Raw genomic sequence first — 23,802 nt, 5'->3', positions numbered from 1 at the left:
ACAGCTTCATATTTTAATTTTTTAATTCATTCCTACTCTCACGAACCAGCTTATGGAACAGAGTTTTGAACATAAATAATAATTCTCTAGAAAAAAAAAAGAGGCTAAATAAATTGTTAGTATTAATGTCTGGATGAGTCTTTTTTTAAAAAAAAAAAAACCAAAAGCTAACTTGTTTAACCAAAAGCTAACTTGTTTAACCAAAAGCTAACTTGTTTAGTTTATTATGTACTCCTCTGTACTTTTTTAATCTTATTTATAAATCACTTCTAATATATTTTACACAGATCAAGAAAAATTTTAAATTTTATTAATTCTAATTTAAAATTCAACAAATTTCCAATTTCATCCCTGTTTAATATGTATTACATTTCATGTAGAGTCAACACAATAATAAGTGAAGGGTAAAATTATACATTTATACAAAAAAGATGGCTAAAAATATTTTTAACAATAAAAAATTAAGTTGACTAAATTTGGTAAAATTTACTCTGTTGAACTTAGTGGACTTGGCATTTTAAGACTCAGTTGAATGAGTTTAGAGCAACATAGGATATATTAATGAAACTCGTAAGGAAAAAATCATTATATACTACCTCCAGTTTTAATTATATGACCTCATTTATAATCTATAAATGAGTTTTTATAATTAGGACAGAAGGTAGTATTTTCATATAAATAATTTAATTACTAAAGAATTTCATAATAAATGAACAGCATATAATGAAAAATTTAAAAAAATGACAACAAATAAGCTCATGTTACTCACTTGTTGAGTCATTTTTTAATAATTGAATTGCTTATATATATATTGCATAATGATTTTTCTAAAATTTAAAAGCATAAACTAAAAGAAAACGTTCCTAATAATTTAATAAAAGAATGTGGAAGATGTTACGCTGGTGACGCAAGAAGGGGGAAAGAGAGGAGTGAAGCCACGTGTATGACTATGAGTGGGTGAAGTTATTATAAATAAAAAAGGGTAAAAAGCAAAAGGAAAAGCAGTTAAAAGAAGAAGAAAAAAAAAAGAAAAGGCAAGGGAGGGTGATGGTCGGGTGCGTCACTCAACAGTGTAATAATTCACATGCTCAGCCTCATATCATTATTACTGCCATCACCTTTTTCCCTTCCAAAAATTCACACCTCCATCAGAGTTCAATCAATAAAGTGCCCTCTGGTCAAAAAAAAATAAAAATAAAAAATCAATAAAGTGCCTTCATGTGATTTCAATATTCATGCATACATACCTGTGTGTATATACACAGTTCAGCATAAGTTATTTCTAGGAAAACATGACCAAAATATAAATTATTTATAATTTTGTCTTCATAATTAATACTTAAATACAGCTCATTGTATTGTCATTTATTATAGGTGAAGTTGGAAAAAAAATTTCAATACTACTCTATTTCTATTTACAAGTCATCTGTAAAACAAAAATTATTCTTATGCATAAATCACTTATAGAGTAATTAATGAGCTTTTTTCACACGTTTTTCTAATATTCCTTCGTCAACAAGGGCAAAAGGTGAAAACAATTATTAATTTAATACGTTTTTGGATTTACGAGCTTGGTGTACAAATAATTTATAAATAAGAACATAGTGGTATGAAATAGGTTAATGAGTTAACTATCATTTCTTAGTTCTAATAAATCAATTAAAGTGATTGATATTACGAATTGAATGGAGTGTGTGTGTATATTTCTAATTCAAAATAATTATATTCCTTAAACTTATACTTCCCTATCCTTATAAATTATAACCAAAATGTTGGATAATAATTTATATATTTAACAAAAAAAGAAGTTAAAAATTAACAAATTCCAAATTAGGTTTGACAACAACATTTTATTTGATGTTAATAACACTGAATTTACAAATGACCACAAATTTTTATTGATATTTCTTATTTGACATTTAGTAATTTTTAATTTCTTTTTTTTCTTCTATATTTAAAGACAAAATAAAAATCAAATCTACAGCTATAAATAAGAATGAAGAGAATTAAGTGATCACAAAATACAAGAAGAAAAATTTGTAATGGGACGAGGGAGCAAAGAAAGTAACCTGAATGGATTAAGTGGGGGAGGTGATATAAATATATGACAAAGTGGGAATAAGTTGTGCAATTTTTGGGTGGCAGAGAGGAGTGTGGGAACTGCGAAGTTGAGACCCAAGACGGCGTCGCAGGGGGAATCACGTGAGAGGGGCATGCACTGGAACTTGGAGCTAGACAGCGAGTAGGGCACCTAGACTTACGTGTCCTACACCTCTATGACTATGCCCTATTCTAACCTCTGCAACTAATGCTGTCCTAATTAACTCCTACAAAACCCTTTTCTAATGAAATAAATACAATTCCTTGTTTCGATCTTTGAGCCCCTCTACACTCTAACCAGATACATCCCCTCAAATTCAACCTACTATTAACCAAATCACAGACCCTTGTCCTTAAATTTACTCCATACAGAACTGATTAGAATCAGGGGAAAATCAGATAAAATTACAGGAATTTACTGACTAATTTTCTTTTTATTTATATGCAAAGCCTGAAATGAAATGAATAACATGACATACTATCATTTGTTCATGCATATTTGACTTGGTTTTCTCTCTCCAGGAAACATGGGTAACGAGGCCATGATACTTGATTTTTAAAGACCCAGAAAGCAGAGACAATATCGGAATATTGAAACAAACAGGCCGTTTCAATCTTTGCTTCTAAATGGGAGACATCACTGTAAAGCTCAGATTAAACAACTCATAACAAGAGGAAGCCAGAAAGCAAGCATTTAATGGCTCAGAATATGTTACATCAAATTTATGGCACAACATTTTCGGAGGAATAACGAAAGATCTGACTCAAACAGAACAGTTACTATTGTACTCAACCAGAGCAAAGCCCTTGCAAGTGGAAACACCTAGAGCATCAAAACTAGCCCCCGTCTCCAAGAAGCATATGTGAATAGGCAAGGCAGCACCAAGAAACATGTTTTATTACTCAATTAAGCTATGGCTTAATTCAAAACATAGTAGTGTTCAATACAATAAGAGCTCAAGTAATAACATGGTTTTACAACTCTTACTTGTATTAACCCTCAAGACAAAATGCTTATCATGCGGTCTTGAGGCAAGGAAGGAGGCATAGAATGTCAGATGTCAGCCAGTAAAGTGCCCTTCTCCAGTCAAACGCAGGCATACATTTAGACTTGAAAAGAAGAAACGATCTTCCAGTTATCTCCAAATAGAAACATCCAGTCCGATGAGTTGAAAAATTCCTGATTTTGTTGATGGGAGCACCTACAACATCACAGAGGGCATCGGTCCTTAGTCCTAGGTGCAACAGTTTCTTCACAAGTGTGAACCACCTAGGCCAAAGCTAGCCACATTGATCGCTGATTGAAACAAATATTGGAATTTAAGTATATCTGAGAAATTCTGTAGGGATACAAAGTCACATGTTAGCATAGGTATCTTTCTGTGCATAAAAAAATGCGTATCTTTCTCAATGGTTTCGCAATTGATAAACTGAAACACCAGATAATTTTCAGCAAAAGAAAAGATAATAAATTTCCATCAATTCTACTATATTAAATCAGATTAAAGAATTCTACAAGGTGCTCTGGTCCTTAATCACTGGTTGTACGAGTTCCATATAGTGAAAGAAGGTCCGTATGCGCGGCCATTTATATTCAATGCCACAAAGTTAGAACTGATGTAGATTCCTTTGTATTGATTTATAAGCTGTAGCCACTCAAGATTACAGTTAATTTTCTTCAGCTCCTGTGTTCACTGGGACTGATAGCACATGACATCCAAAGAAGAAAAATGCAATTGCATTGACTCTGATATCAAGTGTTACCATGGATGACAAGAACGGTCTACTATTATATTTTACTCCCTGCATCTACAATTATACTTTTTGCTAAATTGCTTTCCATGCCTCAACGACATGGAGGATACTATCAAACAAATCATTCAAGACCCATTGTGACGCACAAGAAACTTTTCTGTAAAGTGCAGTTTCTGTCATTTTTATGAGTTTAAAAAAAAAAAAAAAAGAACGAGAAAAGGAAAGGAAAGGAAATAAGACGGGGACAGCTAGAGTAGACAAATCATATAACCACTTTCTCTGGAGATGTATTGACTAAAAGAAATACATGTTGGAAAGCTACTCTTCACAGAATGCAACACCCGGGTAGAACAGAGACTAAAGAGCATCTGCCTCCCAATGTAAGTCGGGACAGATTTTCCTTTTTCTTTCTATTAAAAAAGAAGCTTTCAAGCAAAGAGGAGTCCTGTCGGCCCACATATTATATGAGAAATTTCAAGTAGTGCCAAGAAGAGAAAATTGCAGCAACTAGATAGAAAAGTAATGAAATCTATTTAATTGAAGATATATTATCTATTGGAAATCCATGTTGTAGGAATGCTACTCTTCACACAATACAGAATCTATCGAACTAAGAGACTAAATATCCATTGCCTCCAATTGTACCTCAAAAGAGATTTCGAAACAAAAAAGCCTCCGAGCAAATGAAGGATCCTGCCAGGCCATATATTAAATGAGAATATGCCAAACTTGGCATAAAACAGCATCTCGCTACCAGACAATCATCTATCTTCTCAAAGGTTCTAACTGTACTTCCATTCTTGAAGATGAATCTAAACCTTCCTCAGCAATTGTCCTGCTTGGGCTCAAGAGATCAAGAGAATCGTCTGACTCAAGATTACCAAACACCCAGTTGCTTCTTCCAAATATATGATTCCTTTTTAGCTCCCTTTCACGGTATTCCAGGTAGGCAACCATGAGTGCAAAGGTTAAGAACCAAATAGCCAAAGCCCAATTGAGCCCATGAATATTTTCAGCGCCATACCTGTCTCCAAGATGCTTCATCCCACTAAACAGTGCAGCAATGCCTACAACAATGGCAGATCTGCCAACAATTATGTGAAAATATTCCCAAATAAGCCTATTAAGGGGCACATGCTCCCCATTTCCTGTTTTTTGAGGCCTTAGGTATGCATTCACTGGCTGTATACAAGCCAAGCATAATGCAGCAATGCCAAATTTAACATGTAAAGAGCTGACATAGAAACCCTGCAGCTCTCCCACAGCAAAGAGAAGGGCAAGTAAAATGATAGCTAACCCTGAGTATTGCATGTAAGTATGAATCCTGTACCATAAATCGCCCTTAAGATGCTTTGCGTATCTGGCTGCCAGTATACCACCAGGAAGCAGGATACCCCATGCAAGAAACATCATAAACCCATGCACCGCTAAGACGGGAAGCAAGTCTTGCTCTGCTTCTGCTGAACCACGCATCAGTAGTACACGGATAGGCCTACTGCTAGTAAGAGAATGCATATTCCTCTCGCTAAGATGTTCATAATCCCATGAAGCACCCATTGCCCAAACAACATGGAGAGGAGTGGTGGGATCAATAATATTTTTACATTCTGGTCTATTCCCTTGATTACAAGATGGTTTCAAGGGACGTGTAAATTCCAAAGTAATGATGCCATTTTCTGTTTTGCATCTGACATATGTCAAATTCTCGTTTGTTTGATGTATACGTGAGGCATCCTTTCCATCAATCCAATAAGTGTTTACACGACCAACAGCATTTTCATCAATCCAACCTACATAAGCGTAACTGTTTACCATTCCAGTTCCAAACCCTATTGCAAGATATCCACTTTTTTTCTCCGCACGAGCTGCAATAGATATTGTATCCTTTGCCAACGTCCAAAAGAAAGTTACCTGTTGATCATCCAGAACAACACTGCTATTGTACATGTCTGACAGACCCCCGTCAACCACCTCCACTTTCCAACCCATCTTCTGTTCGAACAATGAATGATAGTAGATATGATCAGGAGTGTTCCTGTCAGGAACCCAATCTAACTCTTTGGGACTGGCTTGAACTCCTTCGGCTTCAGGGCCCCCAAAATATATAGTCTCAGTCAAATTCCTCAACGTTGCATTTCCGCCAATTGGATCTGATGTAATATAAAGTGCAACATCATGGCCAGCTTGTATTGAAAACTTAACTGGCAACCCCCTTTCCACTCTCAAGACAGGAGCTTCCTTTTTGTTGATGTAAAGAACTTTATCTGGATGTGGGGGGTTTGGGTAATGTAATACTGGGCCTGACGAAATTACCAACGGAACTTTTGCATCCGCAATGATAATATCTTGATCTTCCTTATCTTCTGCATCAATAGGACCTACACAGTCATTCAAATGCTCTGACACATTCAATACCAAATGCCCATAAGTCTCAAATGGTGGTCCCCCATGATTTTGAGGAAGATAGTAGGGCCGAATAGAGTCAGGGGGTTTAATCAATCCCAAAGCCCAGATGACTGTCATATTTGCTGTATAGTTCACGGGGTGATCATACTTTTCTTGCACCTTACTCAATGGCCTCCGATATCGAACAAATGAGACCCCGTCCTTCCTATGCCCATAAATTAACTTTGTGTTGTTTTCTGAAGAAACCCCTTCCGATGCTTCATAAACTGAATCAGGACAAACCCCTTCCGGTGATCCATTGCTCTTGTTCATACACTCACTATACTTGGTAATGTAAAAGTCATCCACAAATGGAAAGCCATCTTCCTTAAACCCTGTCACAACCACATCAGCTCCAATCATGAGTTCCGAACTAGAAGAATTCGGGTCTGCCCACCCAAATGCCATGTAATTTAGAATTCCAGTAGCAGCCTCCAACCCAATATCAACGAAATCCTCCTTAACGTTTAGCGTCCACCTAACTCTGAAATCCTTCGATAACACCTTACAGTTCTCAAACATAGTTGGCTCCGTGTGATTACGACCCTTGTCTGCGCCATGACCGGCGTTGCTTGAAGGCGAAGGAGCCAAACTAGGACCCGAAGAAATCGCAGTACCATTCATCAACTCCCCAAGCATGACATGCCCAAAATCGGAGGCAGTGGGGATATCCCACACAGCCAGAACCTGGATCATATCCCATGTAATATTCTTCATCAGACGCACGACAAAGCTAGCATTCTTATAAGTATCGTTCAATTTATGATCAGACACGATGAATCCCGCAGTGAAGTTTTCGAAATCAGAACCGATTGCACCCCACCAATGGACATCGGCCCCAGAAAGCATATCGAATTGTGAAACCCTAAATGAACAATCATCAATGATTTTCACATACCCTCTTAGCTGGTGCTGAACCATTTTGAACTCGGCCTCCAAATCGACAAGAGGGCTCTTCCGGCCGCAATTTCCATCGGGATCCGCATACCCGAAGAATAAGTAGTTGAAGAGGAATGCTATGAGTATGGATTTGTGAAGCATGAGGATGGGATCCAAATTTAGAAGATCTACTATCCGCCCAATCCCTGGGACCCGAATTGCCGCTAATCAAACAGTGAGGAACCCGGAAGAAGAGGAGTTGCCGGGGGGTGAGATCACCGTCGTCGTCGCCAGGGGAATTGTCGTTGGGCGTTCAGTATTGTAATTGTAATTTTAAAAGTTTGCTCCTGCGCGTTGGGGTTGACGCGGGAATAACAAAGGCGAGATCTTTGGTTGCTAAGCACTGAGACAACAGGAAGAAGAGCTGCATGTAAATGCCTAAATGGCATTCAATGTGTTGACGATAAAAATTTTTATTCCATACCCAAATAATATAAGATCTGCAAAATTTACACCAACAACTTCATAGAATTTATCATGAATTGAACACCTTTTTCGCGTGGGCCAAAAAGACATGTCGCAGGACGCTTGAACATTAAGTCATACAATTAATTATTAATCAGTAGTCATATTATATATTTTTTTATAGTTTTTAACTACTTTTTTTGGCAACATACTGTACTATTTAGTAAGTCCCATCATATATAAATCAACAATTCAAATCCTTCTTATTATATATATAATATTTAGTGGATCTGTTATCAAAAAAAAAAAATTTAGTAGCCACTTGCAAGGTGTTACAAGTACTACATAACTGATGTTGAATTTGTTTCACAACTTTGCAAGACCAATAAAAACGAGAATCAACTAAAAAATGGGTTAAACTAGAAAAGGAAATACGGGGGAAAATGACGGTCAGCTTAAAAACCTAGTATGAATATTTTAGGATGATTTTTTTATATGGTTTAATGTTTTATTATATGTAAATTAAAATATAACATTGAAAATTCTAAATATGAAATGGTGATCCGCATCCGCTGGATGAAGCATAACATCATAATTCAATTTTCGTGTTTAATGAGATTTTCATCCTTGACGCTGGACCTAGGCCGAGCTTTAATACAAAGATAGCAACAGCATTAACAAAATTAAATTTCTGATGAAGACTATTTTCAGCCAATGCTAATGTTCTCCATCACATATCCCTTTCCCAAACATAATTTTCTACTCCAAAAGCAATATTCACTATAGGGTTGAAATTTGAAATAATCGATTTTGATGCCTAAAAATTGAATCCGATGATTTTAATTATACATATTGGCCCGTGAAAATCTAACGAAACATGCTTGAAGATATAAAATCCGAGGCCCTTCATTATATATATAGAAGTCACTCCATGCTTGAAGATAGTGTTTGCAAACATAAGATATAATTAGCATCTTTTCCCATACTAAGCACAGTGTTACTATAGACACATATTATCAACCATCAACTATTTTAAAAAGTGTTCTTCCACGTTCCAAGAGCTATAACTTGATTGAAATGTGAGGTTGAGCACCATGAAGCACCAAAAAGACACCTTCCAAAAGGAGATAACTAGAGTTAGAATAGAGGTTAATTATGAATAATAGGAGGAAAATGGCAAGATCAAGCTTGATCCATTGAAGTTCATTTGTTGTTTAAATTTGTCCAATATTGCTCCTTTAACTTAACATAAGTATATATATCACATCTCTTCGATCACATGGTCTTATTTAGCACAAAGCATAATTGAGGGGCCAAATCAAAACAATGATTCAATGGATCAATCTTGGCACGTGAAACGCTGTAATAAAATTTAAAACAGCACCCAGAAAAAAAGAAAAAAAAAACACATAGATGAAGGTTGCCCACCATGCAGGCATCTCATTGACGTTGGGAGACACTTCATACATTCTACCAGGCAGGATGTCTCCATCTACAATATCCATTAAAACAGCATCAACCCCTACAAGATCCAGGTCACTTGAATTTAACTTACTGACAAACTTTTCCCTGCTGCACTTTCACCACAATCTTTAAGAGAGAGCCACAAAAGAATGAAAACTTGAATTTTCAAAGCACCTGTTTTCTTCAAAAAAGCTTCATGTTTTGCTAATAGGTATCAGGATCAAAATAATAGCCGACGTCGTCAGATATATCACTTCCGTCCGAGAAGGCATAAAAGTCATACTCATAATCATCATCCGACAAGAAATCTGTGTCTGAGATCCCCAACGGATAGTCTTCATCAAATGATCCACCATCAGGAATTGTGGCATCAAAAGGGTAGTCATCAGTGGGATCATTTGGACGCCGTAAATCTTTCAGCTGTTCAGCACATCTTTTCCCCAAAGCTCCTTCCATATTAATATTGAAACACTGTCTCAGGTCAAGGGATTCCAGGCGAGGACAACCATCAAGAATGGCAAGCAGACCAACATTAGTCAGCTTGTTCCCAAAAAGCTGGAGATGGCGCAGCTCAGGCATGGTTTTTGCAATAGCAAATGCCTCATCATCAAGTTCAATGTGAGGACGTCTGAAAACCTCCATATTGAATTTCAAAGATCTTATATGAGGGCAGTTTCGGCCAATAACTTCAAGAGAATCCTTAGATATGTTGCCAATTGAAATGTCAAGTTCCTCCAACAGTGGAAGTTTCCCAGCAACTTCACACAACCCCTCATCTGATATATCATCACAGTAAACAAGCCTAAGACGACGTAGGTGACTTGTACTGCAAAATAACATGACATTGTGACAGGGGGTGATGTTAACATTGGAATACTCAAAACAGAAATAGTAAAACCTACATACTACATTGTCAACTACATAAATATATACAAAAAGTTTAACAGCAAGTGCGGACGCATAAACAGAGCATATTAGTTCCAAAATATAAACGTACAATTAAATGAATTCAGGATCATCTTTTTCTTTGCTGGTCGAAATGAAGGAAGGCATCAGAAGCCATTTGTGACCTTGAAATACATGCTAAGCTTAAAAAAAAGGTTTTACCAAACAATTATAAGACCAGTGACACTATGTGACAATGAATGTTGGGAAATGAAGGGACAATAAGAGCAAAAACTTGGTGATAAGAGTATTGAGGTGGATGTATGCCCATGAGGAAAAAAGATCTATAATGATTATATATGAGGAAAAGTTGGGAATAACATCTTTGGAGGGAAAAATAGTAGAAAATCATTTAAGATGGGTTGGAAAAATGCAAAAAAGGCCAACGGGGGTGCCAATGAGAGGAGTTGGGCAGATAGGCTTTAGTCCTATGAAAAGATGTAGATGAAGGCCCCAGAAAAAAAATTGAAGAAATTATCAAATCGAGTTTCTCAGTGAATGATATGTTAGAAAAATCGGCTGCTAATAGAACACAGTGGCGTAGTTGACATCACGAGGATTTAAAACTTGGGGTTCAGTCTTATCACATGTAATCATGCAAAACAAGTAAGACACCCATAGGCTACTCTCAAGTCCCCAGTTTTACAGCACGCTGACTTAGTCATAAAAGTTCATGTGAAAACTAAACACAACCCTGGGGCAGAGCGAGCGCCATGGGTAGGTGTGTGTGTGTGTTCTGAAAGTGTTGCATGATAATTACGATTTTTTTTTTCAGCTCTGGAAACTTTCTAGAATTCTCCCGATGGAATGAAAGAAGGCATCTCAACAACTATAATTAATGAAAGAGAGTTACAATTAAGACTGCGGTAATATCAAGTGACCAAAATTCTCATTGCGCTCTTACGGAATGGAAAACGATACATCTAATGTTACTTTCAGCATGACCATTATTTGCATTTCCAACTTAATCTGTTCCCTATAACACAATACATAAAAGACCCAGAAGAAAAGGAAAGAAAATCTTCCTAGTTCGAAACGGTCGCAACTTCAGGAAACAAAACCCTAAAAGTGCTTCCGCAATCCCGAATGCATTCAACACATTCACTTCAAAACTCAAATGAACAGAGGAAATAACCAACATATCAATCAGTACCATCCACTCAAAAGAAACTCATGATAACAATACCCATAAAATGGGAAAATTCAGAGCCATAAAAATTCTTACTCCACAAACCTACGAAAACCAACTACCTAGAACGTTCGAAAAGTAACAACAAAGAGAAAGTGTTTGAGTTTACCTATCAGTAATGTACTTGAGCAGATCATCAGTGCCGAAGTATTCGACATTAATATCGACCAATTGACCACAGCTTCGGTCAACAGCGCGGCGGCACAAAATCTCCAAATCGTCAGGCATAATATGGAGATCCCCCCGATTTTGCATGTCAATGCTGCGCCAAATGACAGGATCCTTGCAGATACTCCGCCACGAAGTGCATACACACTGAGCACTCGTAAGGATCTCCACTGCGCCAAGTTTCAGGAGAATCGACGCCGTCACGTCCCGAGGAAGGTCCAGCCAGTTCCTGGTTTCAGGTTCTTCATTCTCAGATAGCTCCTTCGAAGAAGAATACGAAGACGATGCTGGGTGCGAAGACGAATAAGACGACATCATTGAAACTTTCCCCAGAAACCGATTCTGCTAAGAAAACTGAAACACCGTTCAAAAACTAAACCCTCGTTTTAACCTCAGGCTGGGCAATGAAGATTGGGCTTTTGAGTATTTAACCGAACTCATCAACCTCACAATTTGCGAACCACGTCATTTTTTTGGAACTTGGATCTTCCGCTCCAAAAAAATTTTCTTCAAGAGAGATTGTTCTTTTTTTTTTTTGGGGACAATGGGAATGGGAATTGTTAATTGCATTTTATAACCAATTTTTAGACAGTAATACTGATAAAATTAATTGGTACAGTTATTTTTTTTTTTTGCAGCAAATTGGTACAGTTAATTGAATGATATAATATTATGAAACTAGGCTTTTCTAATATTACTATCTCCTATCCTTAATATAAGAAATACTACCTCCGGTTCTAATTATAAGAGCTAGTTAACTAATTTGAGAAAATTAAGGAAAGAAGTTAAGTTAGTTACTTATAATAAATAGGTGTTGTCTTTCCTGAAATATCCTTGCTAATTAAGTGTGTTTGTTATAATTATCATTGTTAGAAGGACTACCTTGAAAAAAAATACATAAATATGAAAGATAAAATAGATTGAGGTCTTATATTTATGATCAAAATAAAAGTCAAACAAGGTCTTATATTAAGGACCAGAGGTAGTAGTTTGACATTCATTTTAGTCCTAAATATAAGATCTCAATTCATTTGTCTTTCATATTTATTCATTATTTTTCAATACAATCTTTGTAGTAATTGCACATATTAAATATTTTATCAGATGGTAGTTCTAGTTAATACATTTGATTAGCAAAAATATTTTAAGAAAAATAACACCTATTTATCAAAAATGATTAACTTAATTGATTTTTTTAATTTAATTAAGGGAAAACCATATTGGAGGTACTTATACTTTTTTTCAATTTTCAATTTGGTACCTATGTGTTTTTTTCTCTTAACTAAATCTTTATTTTTCCTCTATTAACATCATTAATCCTTATGTAGAGACTAAAAATATAAATAGAAACAAAGTTATAAGAGCTAATGTTGCTAAAAAGATAAAATTAAATGTTTAATTAAAGGGAAAAAAACATATAGGTACCAAATTAAAAATTGAGAGAAAGTATAGGTACCTTCAATATGGTTTTCCCTTTAATCAATTAACTCTTGTATTAAAGATCGAATATGGTATTATTTTTAGCCAAACAATGTGGCAAATTTTAATGTATTGGCAAAATTAAGCATTTAAGTTGATTATTTTAGAAGAGTTAAAGTGTCAAAATATTTTTGGTTGAGAATTTTTTTAGTAGCATAAGTAATTTTTTTGGTAAAATATAGTTAGTCTAAGATAGTTTAGCCTAAAATAAGCTATTCTTTGTATGTAATAGTTTTCACTGTAATTTTAACAACAATAATTTAATTGAAAAAATATTTTTTTTCTAGCTAACTGAATAAATATTAAAATCATAAAGTCATCTCTATTATTTAAATTCATAATTTTAAGAATTTACACTACTATAGAATAAGTGAATAACTGTTAGAATTGAGACCATAGTTTTTGTTTCCGCATAGAAATATCAACTCTGTGGTTTTTTCCCCTTTTGAGATCTTTCGTATATATTGGAATGTAATTTAGTAGTTGTTTTTTTTTTTTTTGCATAAATACAATTATATGTTAGTTTTTAAAGATGCAAGATTGATATTAATTATTTTTAATTCAGGCGAAAAAAATTAAACTATTTTAAATAATAATTATTTTATTGTTGGTAATTGAAGTTATAGTTTTGAATAAGGGATAACATCTTATTTAGAATTTTAGTAACATATAAAATATTATATATCTTACTTTATCTTTAATAAAATAAATAAATATCTTTAGGATTTTGAATTTGTTAGTCTAAATTAATAAATAATTTTTCTCAGTAAGGAAGAGAACTCTATTTATTTAGCTTCCATTCCGAGAAAATAATCCTCCACACTTAAAAATTTCTTCTTTCTTTTGTTTTATTATAAAATCAATATTCGGTTTTCTTTCATGGAAACTGGTTGTTGAGAAATGGAGGGAAAAAAGCTTTTGTTAACTGGATTCTATTTTTTAGGGGAAAACAAAAAAGGGAAAAAAATCCCTTGAGACACACTGGTTGTTCACATTAATAAATATAAAAGGAGTGTGTTTGTTTTACAGAAACATTTTGCTCATTAAAAAATGGGATCTTAGTTGGATACATCTATCCCCCATGTGGTTTTAGATCTCAAAGGGAAGACAAAAGAACCAAAGGCCATTGGAAAAAGTCAAAACCACACCCAATAATTGCGCAATAACCAACCACATCAAAACTAACACCAACTTAAGAATATACTGAATTAGAAATGGTGAAATGGAAAGGAAAAGATTTTCATAGAGCGTAGAGAGAGAAAGGACAAGAGAGGCTGCAACAAAGCAATCTCTCTTTCTTGGATCTCTGAAAAAGAAAAAAACACAACACATTGCCATTGAGATTTTGTCATCTTAACAATCCATCCATTTCCTCTTACTCATCATCCTCAGCCTCATCCTCCTCCTTGCTTCTTGGACCAGATTATCATTAGTTTCTTCCCCTGAATGCACACCATGAGCCAACTTCGAGCAGTTTCAGCCCCAGAATTAATACCTTCTTCAAGCAGCATTGCTCAACCAGGCCAAGAAAATATTGGTTTCGAAGGTAATCAATCTATGAACCCTCTTTCCCAAGTGATGCCTCCTGTTTGTTAGATTTCAATGCATTTGTTTTTGGTCAGAACTTGCATGACAAGATTTACCATCTTGTATTCACTCAGAAAATCAATGAAACAATTTATTTAATAAAGAAATATATCAGAGAAAGAAAGTATACAATAGCTCTGTTATCTTTAATGGCAGCAACTGGATAAACAAAACACAAGCATATTGATCAAGCACTTATTCATCTTTCTCTGTTGTTTCTTATTTTCCATATAGGGGTTGCCACCAATGTGAAGCTGTTGCTGAAATTAATTCAAGATCATAATGTGGGGAACCCGAAAGATAATTTGGAGCGCAAACATCATAGGGTGGCTGGGATGATTTCAATCATAGATGAAGTTAAGAACAGGATTCAAAAGATTCAAACGACTTCAAAGAGAAGAGCTGAACTCCGGCGGTGCAACACTGATGTTAAGCCTAATATTCCGAGCCCAAGGGAGAAAAAAGGTCCTGAACTGATAACAGATGAGAAAGAAAGGCTAAGGAGAGAGCTTCATGCAAGCTTGATAGCGAGACAGAGCATTCAAGCCATATGTTCAAGTTTGGGAAAAGAGAAGCAAATAATGGCAGCAGAACTTGCAAGGAAGGCTCAAGAATTGTCAGAATTGGAGGACTATATTATTGATCTGAAAGATCAGAACCATATGTTGATGGAGAAGTTGCGCTCTTGCGGCTTAGAACACAGGGAGAGGAGTAGTGAAATGGAAATGCAAGGCAACATGGCGCTGCAAGAGAGAAACAAGGAACTCTCAGAGCAGCTCCTAAACGTAAATGATGGTTTTCAATCTCTGAAGAAAAAAGTCATAGAAACACAAGAGGAGAACACGCAGATTCTTGCTACAATGGAGGAAATGGAGGGGGAAGTTCAAGCAGGCATTGACAAGATACATGGCTTCAAGGGAAAATTGGCAACAAAAGGTGAAGACGACCTCAATATCAAAGAGGACATTTCAGCTTTAGAGCATGTGCTCGAATCTCTCAGCTTGAAAATTTCAAAACATAGGCAAAAGCAAACCTGGGATCATTAATACAAAAGCTAAACGTGTACTAGGTGGAGGCGGAGATAAGAGGTGAACTTGAGATCATTATTCACTCTTCGCCTACCTCTTACTCATTTTCAGTTCTAGTAAGCACGCTTAGATCATGAAAAGAAAAGGAGCCGTGAATTAAATAGTTTGCCTTTAATAATAGTTCGTATTATGAGGGTGAGGAGATGAGTCAAAGTAGAGGAGATTAGTGACCTTGCACATATTCCTGAAACTTCAGCTTTTCGTGTGTCCACTGGCACAAGAGTTGTATATTCCGGATTCTTTCCCTTCCTTTCCTTTGTACTCTGCCTGCAGTCCCAAACCCAAGCTTTGTTCAATTCACGTTTTACAAGGAAAAGAAAATTCGAGGACCTCATGTGGCAGTTTAATCTTGTAATCGATAATTATAAAGCTATGTATGCAACTAATTATCAACGATGTATATCTCCATATGCTTCTGTTACAAGCATCATACACATCTTCCCGCTATTAAATCTATAACTGCTTGCTATTGACTTCAACACCATTTTATTACGTCTCAGTATAGTGGACATTTAAGCACATGAATAGGGTATGAATTCATTCCATGATGCGACAATCCACTATAATTCCAATCTCCCAACAAACATAAAATTTGAAAGTTTGTTTTACAAATAGTTCGCTGCTCTTTTCTACCCACGTTTGAACAGAAACAACGATTAATAAAAAGGGAACGATAGGATATGTACACGAATCAGAGTTTGGAAGTATGTATATTTTATTCAACAAGGCTTTGCAACCTGCAGGCTGCAATAGAATTTAAAATCCATGTATTACTCGCCGCTTTTGAACCAGTTGACCTTGCCAAAGCCTCCGCATCATTTCGCCTTTGACTGAGAATCGTTTCCCTTTTTAGGGGATCAAATTTTTCAGGAAGTTCGAGGCTGTAAATAATGAAGGTTTGGGGTGGATGCATATCAGGTGATAATGATGCTTTTTGGTCGCGACATAATGGTTTTCTGTGCAGAAAGATCCCTCCAGCAGCCGTGACAAGGTCCTGTAGGTAACCCTTATACGATGGCAAAAAATCACCCATAAAATAAAACTTGTAGCCATCAAAAAGCTTTGGTTGCTGCATTGGTAGAAACAAAAGACAGTACATGTTAGCACGCAAGTAAACATTTAGTATTGATTTTAATAAATGCATATTTTTCAAGCCTATAGTTGGGTTTTCATCATTGACACTTCAATGATGACGTTGAGATCAGGTTCTGTAACTTGATGGGCTAAAGTCCAGATTAACTGGCATATGCCAATTACCAGACGGTCAAACATACAAAACATCCAGAATATTCTCATTCCCTATAGTCCAGACACAATCTGAAGATTAAAGGTAGTGATTGGTTGCGATTTATTCCGGTTTGAAGATGCCGAGGCGGGATTTTTAAGGTTCTTGTCGATATTTCATTCTTATTTTCAAGAATATTCAGCTTCTTGGGCACGCTGGGGGCCAAAAAAGATAAAAGAAATTTACCTTCGCAATTTTTCCCTCTTTAGTATAGACATTGCTTCTATGTTATCTTGATTAACCACCCCCCCACAAAAAAAAAAAGGGAATAGCCAAAACTCTAGGAAAACCAACCTTATTCAATACTCTCAGTCGTCCGAGACGAGGGCCATCCTGGATTCCATGGATGTCCACATTAATTTCATAACGCTCCTCATCAACAGGTTCCATTGCTTGCATGGATGCTCTAATCCCTGCTTTGGACCCCAAATCCACACCCGCCACCGCCAAAGAAAAAATAAGTATTACAAATCGAGAAAAAGGAAGACAACTATTGGCATTTACTGCAAGAAAAAGAATATAAATAAAATAATTTTCAGAAAAGAATAGAACTTACATTCCACATTGAGAATCCATTTTCCCTCGAGGATACCCAGCAGTACTTTGAGGGTTCTTTTGCATGCCCCATTTTCATCTGTTGATGCTATCACATGGGTCACACTTGCATCCCACTTTTTCAAAACTGTTACCTTGGCAACTCTTTCAAATTCAGAAACAATATCCTACAGAATTTCACCATCGTAAAATAGGAATTAGATTTATTCAAGAAGAACGTAGCAATGTGATTCCACAAGAAAAGAAAATACCCTCTCTGGACCAGATAAAGCTGAACAACAGAGAACAACTTTCTTATATGACCCACGAGCATTCAGATTTTGGGCAGTGTCATGCTTGCCAGCAGTGTTGCGCTGATTTCCTCGCCCGACAAAACTGTAAAGAGAACGAAATTGAAATTTGAAAGAATCTTCAATAAGTAACAATATTTTAGATAATTCATAATCGAGATGATATTCTGGCATTGGCTTACTCTCTAGCTGTGCATTTCTTGCTTCCGTTTTGCGTTCCTCTACTATCACAAGGCAACTTCAAAGAAGCATGCGGAGGACAGAGCATCACAAAGTTATCCTGAATCAATAAGGTAAATAGATTGAATTAGGCAACTTCTCATATAAGTGGATGCAATGTTAGGTGCAATTTGATTTTTACCACATACCATATCCCATCGACACTGAGAAGTATACTTGGCACAGGTAACATGGAAGCTCCTGCGGCAAGTTTTTTCAAAACAACCTAGTGCCGCCCCCTTAAGTCCACAAAAACTACATTTAATTCTTCGACTTCTGCTTATTTCGGCCTCAAGATTAATTGCAATATCATCTTCAAAATATACATTGGGGGCCCTGTGCATGTATAAAACAGTTTAACTGCAATGAAAATATTAAACTCACAAGTCCGAGTTCAAACCAGAACTAAATAAACCAACTTAACTATAACAAATCTATAAGAGATGATTTTTTTTTTTTAAAATTCCAAGAAGAGTGATAAATCGCAGTTTGACTCATTAGCATGACATTATGATGTAGAGAGATACAATGCACTTCTGAATGAGCACATGTTCAACTTACACGAATATACTCCATGCTAAATTAATATAACACAAGGTACCATTGCTAAAATAATCATATTACTCGCCTGAAAATCCCTTACCATTCAGTGCAATTCCTGTGAGAATGTATGACTTTTGATCCTCCTTCATGATCTGCAGCAACAGGCTTGCCCTTATAGTAATGCACCATCTGGCCAGAAGCCTGTATTTTGGTTTAAAGAGAAGTTTTAGTCTATCTGTAATGATATATACCCAGCGTGAACAGAGTGGGAAAGCAGCTAAAGGGCGAAAAATTATAGAGTTATAGACAATAAGAAGACAAGCAATTTTACCTCTGATTCTTCTGATGACAGACAGAAAGCGCATTGGAACTTCTTGATATGGGTCTCACATTTCCGTAAAACTACATCAATCCCAGGATGGTGTTTCTCTTTAAATGATTCACTCAAAACCCCACTTTCAGGGTGTTGATGAATCCTCTCGGTAGGCTGAGTTTTTTCATCATTTGCTTCCTGGGAGATGCAATCAGATGAAACTTTTAACCTTTTATTATTCCCCAATCCTCTGTCGCAGGACTTGGATTTTCTGCCAGAACTAATTTCTATTTGCCTGCTTCTGAACGGCTTTCCATTATTATCCATTTGGAGACTTGATAACTGATGACCAGCATGCTCATTGTTACAGTTTTGCATTGAAGATGGGTCTTCAACTATCTTTTGTAAATTATCCAGCTTTTGTTTCCCGGACCTTCTCCCCTGGCTTTTCTTAGAATTTTTCACATTATAATTCTTCTCATGTTCTTGTTTACATGGTGAAGCAGGTGAATCATTTACCATTTTTGCTTCCCCGTCGCCAATAGTCCCAGATATATCAGAAAGTGCTCGAGCAGTTTGAGGTGTTGGCTTTGAAGTATTATCGAAACAAGTCTTCTTACCTCTTCTATTCGTCCTCCCCTGATTTGAAGAATCACGTTTATTGTCCCATGTTTGCTCGTGACTGACTTTTGGTAATTGCTCTGGAATGAAGTCAGTTCCATTAATTGAGACTCCATTTTTTTCAGTCTGCTCTTTCTGGGGCTTTTCGGTTGCCTTCCTGCCTCTCTTTCTTGATTTCTTTTGAAGAGAAGCCGCTCCAGGTGTCTTCGTGTTCAAATCATTTCCTTGTTTCAAATTCTCAAATTCTGTATTATCAGCACCTAATTTATTTGCTTCAAGTTCCAGGGAATCAGGTACATAATCCTTCACTTGATTTTCATCAACCTCACCAGTATCTTCAACCTGAAAATAATGCAATTAATGGAATAAATTAGTAGATAAGACCCAAAATTAAGTTAGAGGAAACTATGGCTAATGGTCTTCCACTACCTGCATCCTGAAGGGACTTGAGCATAATTCAGGGGAGCAAGGCCTTTGTGTCCAGTCAAACATCTCACTATCAAATAAATCAACGAAATTTGTATCTTGTACATCAACCTATATAACAATAACAAAAATTAACATTATAGCATGATCCATACTGAAGTTGTGGCTAAATGTTACCGATTCAACCCGTTTCAATTTCTTAGCCAAATAGAAGAGTTCCCCCCCGGGGGGGGGGGGGGGGGGGATGCATGCTGAACAATTAATTAAGCTGAATTTTGAAGTTGAGTGATTTCTGCAGGTTCGCTTTCATCACTTGTGAATAATCAAGTAGCCTAGGGATTCATCAAGTAATCGAAGTATTCAGAACACAACAGAGCTAAATTTCACCATTTTCTCATAGATACATAACCGTAAGCAACTACTGTTTCAATCAACAAACTATTAAGGAATACTTTCCACTTAGCAAGTTGTGATAGTACATGATATAAACTTACTGATGGAGTCGCTTTAGAAGAGTTTTCGTCGTCAGAGTCCCTGAGATCACTGAATGAAGGAAGATTTGGTGTTGGTGTATCGCTGAGTTTACCCCCAACGGTGTCCTGACTTGACTTTTCCCCATCTTTTTCATCTCTTAACCAAAAGAAGGGCGAAAGAGCTACTTCTTTCTCATTTCTGACAGGCCTCCCATTTGAGGTGGCCAAACCCTCTTTGCTTCCCTTTTTGATAATTTCACTTGGAGAAGGCTCAAGCCCTGCATTCTTAAATGGAGTTTTTGAAAGAGGACTTTGCGGCACTTGAACCCTTTTCTTTGCTGGAAAGGTAGGTTTTACAGAGTCAGCACCAGAATTCTTCTTGTTGGCCTCAGTCTCTTTCCTCGATCCCTTCCTTTTGCGTTTCTGTCGTGTCTCTGAATGATTTTGATGAGTATCACCAGCAACCTTATCCCTACAATTGGTATCACCATCACATTGCTTTTCTCCATCTGCAAGATCGTGCAGGCACAATATCAAGAGGACAAGACCCGAGGCATGATTGCAAGACAATGCATATGCAGCTTTACATGCAAGGAAACAAAAAAGCAGCAATGTGTCCGACAGATGACAAACGAAAAGCATATTTGGCATGTAATTATCACAAACAAAATTTTGTCCGTAGCTATAAGATTCTAAGAGTATATACGATTAGCTCTAACAGAGGGATGATAATAAAGTTCAAATTAAAATTTTTCATTCCATAACTGGCCTTTTTTCTAGGAGAAGAAAAAACCGACACAGGTGCAAATCATTTTTTATAGTCTGACTATTTGCCCTTTATAATGCGGCATAAAAAAGAAGCAAATAAAACTCAATTTGCTAGTTGAGAAACATACAAGGACTGGATCAGGTACGATTCCTGCAAGCAAACAACCTGAACTATCCACACTACCAGAAAAAGAATGATTAAAAGAAGCAAAAGTACCTGATAATTTTGCACCAGGTACGTTCTGAGTGACGAATATGTTAACTCCCGAAGAAACTTCCATGCTTTTGTAGATACTCACCAAGCTATCCATATGAGGAGCAGCGCGAATCTCTTCACAAAGAAATATGTTCTCCGTGATTAAGCCAGTAATTACCAAAATCCGAGAAACAGCGGCATAAAAAAGGACATGAAATTTGGTAGTCATGCCATCTTTACATTGAAATTATCTACAAGTATTTTACAGCATTCAGAAACCAAGATAATATGCCCCAACAACATGAGAGAATAAAAATTATTTTCATACAGAATTCATAAACACTGGTGTCTGTGACAGAATTTACAGTGTCCACCGGTAAACCAGAAGCTTCGAGCAATTAATAGGCTCTTTTACGGCCAATAATACTTTAAGAAAGAGCAAGGTGCTCAAAATTATACAATGCAGACATAAAATTAGTTGTTCAAGGTAATCAAGCAAGCACAGTTGTGTGCATATCAAGTTGTCTCTTTTTCAGGTATCTATGATTTCTAATATAGATTTTAGACTGGAACTGAGAACTGTTCTCTCTTTTATTAATAATGGCAGGCACTAACCGCTGAGAGTGATCCCACGACCTTCAACATAAAGGAGCTTTTACGCTACTAAGCCACACTAAAAACGATTAGATGTAATGGTCTAGTTGTAAAAAAGACCAAGATCTTAAAACCACTAGGAATCTTAGGTCAAGCACACAAAATCCCATGAGGAAGCAAAATGAACATTTCAGTCCAAAAGAAAATAAGGAATCAAATTGTGGCCTTTAAAACTTCTGTCCTTGGCTCAAATATACAAGCAAGAAACATCAAAAAGGAAAGAACGTATCTATAAACATGTTAGGAATGTATTTGACAGGGAAGTTTATATTGACTATTCACAAGAAAATGATTTGCAAGTTTGTGTAGCCACATAATCAACAATTCTTCGAGAAATAATATATCATTCAAGAATGTTAAATTATTTTTTCCTCAATGCAACTCTGCACCCTATTATCTCCATGTAAAATCATGAAACTTACCTCTACGCCGGAAGGGCAGTTTACACACGGGGCAACTAGAACCTGATTTCATTGATTTCACAATACATGCGCTGAAAGCAAGCAGAAAGACTTACTTTCAGTATCCTCAATCCTCAAATACTTAAGCAAGAAAAAAAAAACCAATTAAAAATCGACAAAGCAACTTACTTGCAGAATACATGATTGCATGTAAGAGAAACTGCAGAATCCAGTAAACTCCAACTGCATATTCAGTGCAAAGCGTACAAAATCAGCCAATTATATCCCAGGAAAGTGGGTTCAAATTTCAACCAGTTTGAAATTTACAGAAAATGTATTTTTTATTCTTTCTTTAAATTAATTATTTCAAATTTCAACCCGTTTGAATACATAACTGTTTCAAATTTCAAAAGGTCGCCAAATAGCACACTACGTTATTATCGCCATTGCAGCTATATACTGGATGGAGAAAGTAAATGGGACAGCGTTTGTAATTCCTTCCAAAAGTATCGCCGATAAAAATTATTAAGGAGACACGGGTTTTAAGTTGTTTTTAGCAGAGTGTTGAACTGAGCAAAATAACGAGCAGGCTTTCTTAACACAAACACATATCTGTAATCAATTTAGTTTCCGGCTGTTTAATGGTTAAGCCAAACATGACCAACAGCTAATGGGGTAGAGTTTTTTAATTCCTTTCTTCTTGGGATAACCCAGAAACATTTAAAAAAAAACGTTGGGGGAGATGAAAACTAAGTTGAAACGTAAATGAATAAAGGAATCGGGTTCCCATTTTCTGCAAGAGGTCAGAGCTGAGAGCAAGAGGGATCACAGACTAAATCGCAGATGAACAAAACGCAAGAAATGATAAAGAACCACACACCAAATTGGACACTTGAGTTCTTTGCCCATCTGCTCGAGATGAGTCGGATCACCCATTGTCGATCGAAAAGCGAGAGACAGAGAGTAACAGAGAAAGAAGACGAAGAAGAACGAGGAAAGTGAAAGCGAGTGACTGTGAATCAGAAGCTGAAACTGAACGAGAGAAACGAGAGAAGCTCGAACTGGATGTCAAAAGCGGGAGGCGCTGGCGCAGGAGGGATTTAGAATTCAAATTTCACTCCAATTTTAAACTTCAACAAGTGCGCGCTCGATTATTACGCGCCAACTTCTTTGACTGCTTGCGGGTAACATAATTTTAGGAAAAATTACTGTAGAGTCCCACAGAAGAGAATTTACTACTGAAAGCTCCCATGAAATCATAAAATGTATATGAGGTCCTAAGGGACTTTATGGCAAAAAATTTCAAACGTGCAATTACTTTCTTGCCCTTCTGATTAAAGAAAGAAACTGAAGCACACGATTGAGAGAAAAACTCCTATCGGTTGTCATCTTCATGAAATCCGCCGCCATCTCGTTCGTGTCCATCCTTGTGTGCTCCGACAGCTTCAATCTCCGGCGAGGTCTGTCAGTGTCTGCTCGGTACATTGTCGCTCG

The 23,802-nt window shown here is 36.4% G+C and overlaps 4 protein-coding genes across 10 annotated transcripts; 1 reads left to right on the top strand and 3 right to left on the bottom strand.

Moving 5' to 3' along the window:
- Window positions 1-2,976: 2,976 nt before the first annotated feature.
- Window positions 2,977-19,009, bottom strand: LOC114717806 (cytochrome b561, DM13 and DOMON domain-containing protein At5g54830-like). Of its 5 annotated transcripts, none has more exons than XR_003737751.1 (2): window positions 4,501-7,645; window positions 2,977-3,440 (listed from the first exon to the last, which is right to left on the bottom strand). XR_003737751.1 is itself a non-coding variant. In XM_028903004.1 (2 exons), the coding sequence occupies exon 2, from the start codon at window positions 7,339-7,341 to the stop codon at window positions 4,621-4,623; it is 2,721 nt and encodes a 906-aa protein (XP_028758837.1). In that variant the 5' UTR covers window positions 7,342-7,566; window positions 18,999-19,009; the 3' UTR covers window positions 2,977-4,620. The 5 variants fall into 5 exon arrangements, 2 of the variants coding, with proteins under 2 accessions (XP_028758837.1, XP_028758857.1); XR_003737752.1 differs by having other exon boundaries at window positions 2,977-3,397; XR_003737754.1 differs by having other exon boundaries at window positions 2,977-3,302.
- LOC114717835 (F-box protein SKIP19) lies at window positions 8,704-11,825 on the bottom strand. 3 transcript variants are annotated; one of them, XM_028903059.1, is made up of 4 exons: window positions 11,352-11,825; window positions 9,283-9,934; window positions 9,073-9,136; window positions 8,704-8,758 (listed from the first exon to the last, which is right to left on the bottom strand). In XM_028903059.1, exons 1-2 carry the CDS (start codon window positions 11,726-11,728, stop codon window positions 9,313-9,315), a joined length of 999 nt encoding a protein of 332 aa, XP_028758892.1. In that variant the 5' UTR covers window positions 11,729-11,825; the 3' UTR covers window positions 8,704-8,758; window positions 9,073-9,136; window positions 9,283-9,312. The 3 variants fall into 3 exon arrangements, with proteins under 3 accessions (XP_028758892.1, XP_028758885.1, XP_028758880.1); XM_028903052.1 differs by having other exon boundaries at window positions 9,073-9,166; window positions 11,352-11,824; XM_028903047.1 differs by having other exon boundaries at window positions 9,073-9,934; window positions 11,352-11,824.
- LOC114717875 (intracellular protein transport protein USO1-like) lies at window positions 14,233-15,522 on the top strand. Its single transcript, XM_028903102.1, has 2 exons — window positions 14,233-14,435; window positions 14,711-15,522. Exons 1-2 carry the CDS (start codon window positions 14,336-14,338, stop codon window positions 15,520-15,522), a joined length of 912 nt encoding a protein of 303 aa, XP_028758935.1. The 5' UTR covers window positions 14,233-14,335.
- On the bottom strand, window positions 16,256-23,316 carry LOC114717865 (protein BREAST CANCER SUSCEPTIBILITY 1 homolog). The gene is made up of 14 exons (XM_028903091.1): window positions 23,189-23,316; window positions 22,498-22,551; window positions 22,330-22,400; window positions 21,275-21,388; window positions 20,311-20,798; window positions 19,820-19,927; window positions 18,788-19,732; window positions 18,557-18,657; window positions 18,063-18,249; window positions 17,877-17,974; window positions 17,656-17,779; window positions 17,406-17,571; window positions 17,144-17,262; window positions 16,256-16,633 (listed from the first exon to the last, which is right to left on the bottom strand). Exons 1-14 carry the CDS (start codon window positions 23,242-23,244, stop codon window positions 16,280-16,282), a joined length of 2,985 nt encoding a protein of 994 aa, XP_028758924.1. The 5' UTR covers window positions 23,245-23,316; the 3' UTR covers window positions 16,256-16,279.
- Window positions 23,317-23,802: the final 486 nt, after the last annotated feature.

The sequence above is a fragment of the Neltuma alba genome, unplaced genomic scaffold (genome assembly GCF_004799145.2).
Source record: "Neltuma alba isolate B1F8T4 unplaced genomic scaffold, ASM479914v2 tig00002154_pilon, whole genome shotgun sequence".
NCBI classification, from domain to species: domain Eukaryota; kingdom Viridiplantae; phylum Streptophyta; class Magnoliopsida; order Fabales; family Fabaceae; genus Neltuma; species Neltuma alba.
Note: the sequence above shows the minus strand (reverse complement) of the source record. Positions and strands in the feature narration are given on the sequence as shown.

What these genes read in the sequence shown, in the direction of transcription:
- LOC114717835 (XM_028903059.1), bottom strand. Translation starts at nt 11,728, where the DNA reads ATGATGTCGTCTTATTCGTCTTCGCACCCAGCATCGTCTTCGTATTCT. An exon ending in CTCAAGTACATTACTGATAG is followed by an intron (nt 9,935 to 11,351) that starts GTAAACTCAAAC and finishes GTTATTTTGCAG; the next exon opens with TACAAGTCACCTACGTCGTC.
- LOC114717875 (XM_028903102.1), top strand. Translation starts at nt 14,336, where the DNA reads ATGCACACCATGAGCCAACTTCGAGCAGTTTCAGCCCCAGAATTAATA. An exon ending in AGAAAATATTGGTTTCGAAG is followed by an intron (nt 14,436 to 14,710) that starts GTAATCAATCTA and finishes TTTTCCATATAG; the next exon opens with GGGTTGCCACCAATGTGAAG.
- LOC114717806 (XM_028903004.1), bottom strand. Translation starts at nt 7,341, where the DNA reads ATGCTTCACAAATCCATACTCATAGCATTCCTCTTCAACTACTTATTC.
- LOC114717865 (XM_028903091.1), bottom strand. Translation starts at nt 23,244, where the DNA reads ATGGGTGATCCGACTCATCTCGAGCAGATGGGCAAAGAACTCAAGTGT. An exon ending in ACCTGGTGCAAAATTATCAG is followed by an intron (nt 20,799 to 21,274) that starts GTACTTTTGCTT and finishes ACGATCTTGCAG; the next exon opens with ATGGAGAAAAGCAATGTGAT. An exon ending in TGTCATCAGAAGAATCAGAG is followed by an intron (nt 18,658 to 18,787) that starts GTAAAATTGCTT and finishes ACCAAAATACAG; the next exon opens with GCTTCTGGCCAGATGGTGCA.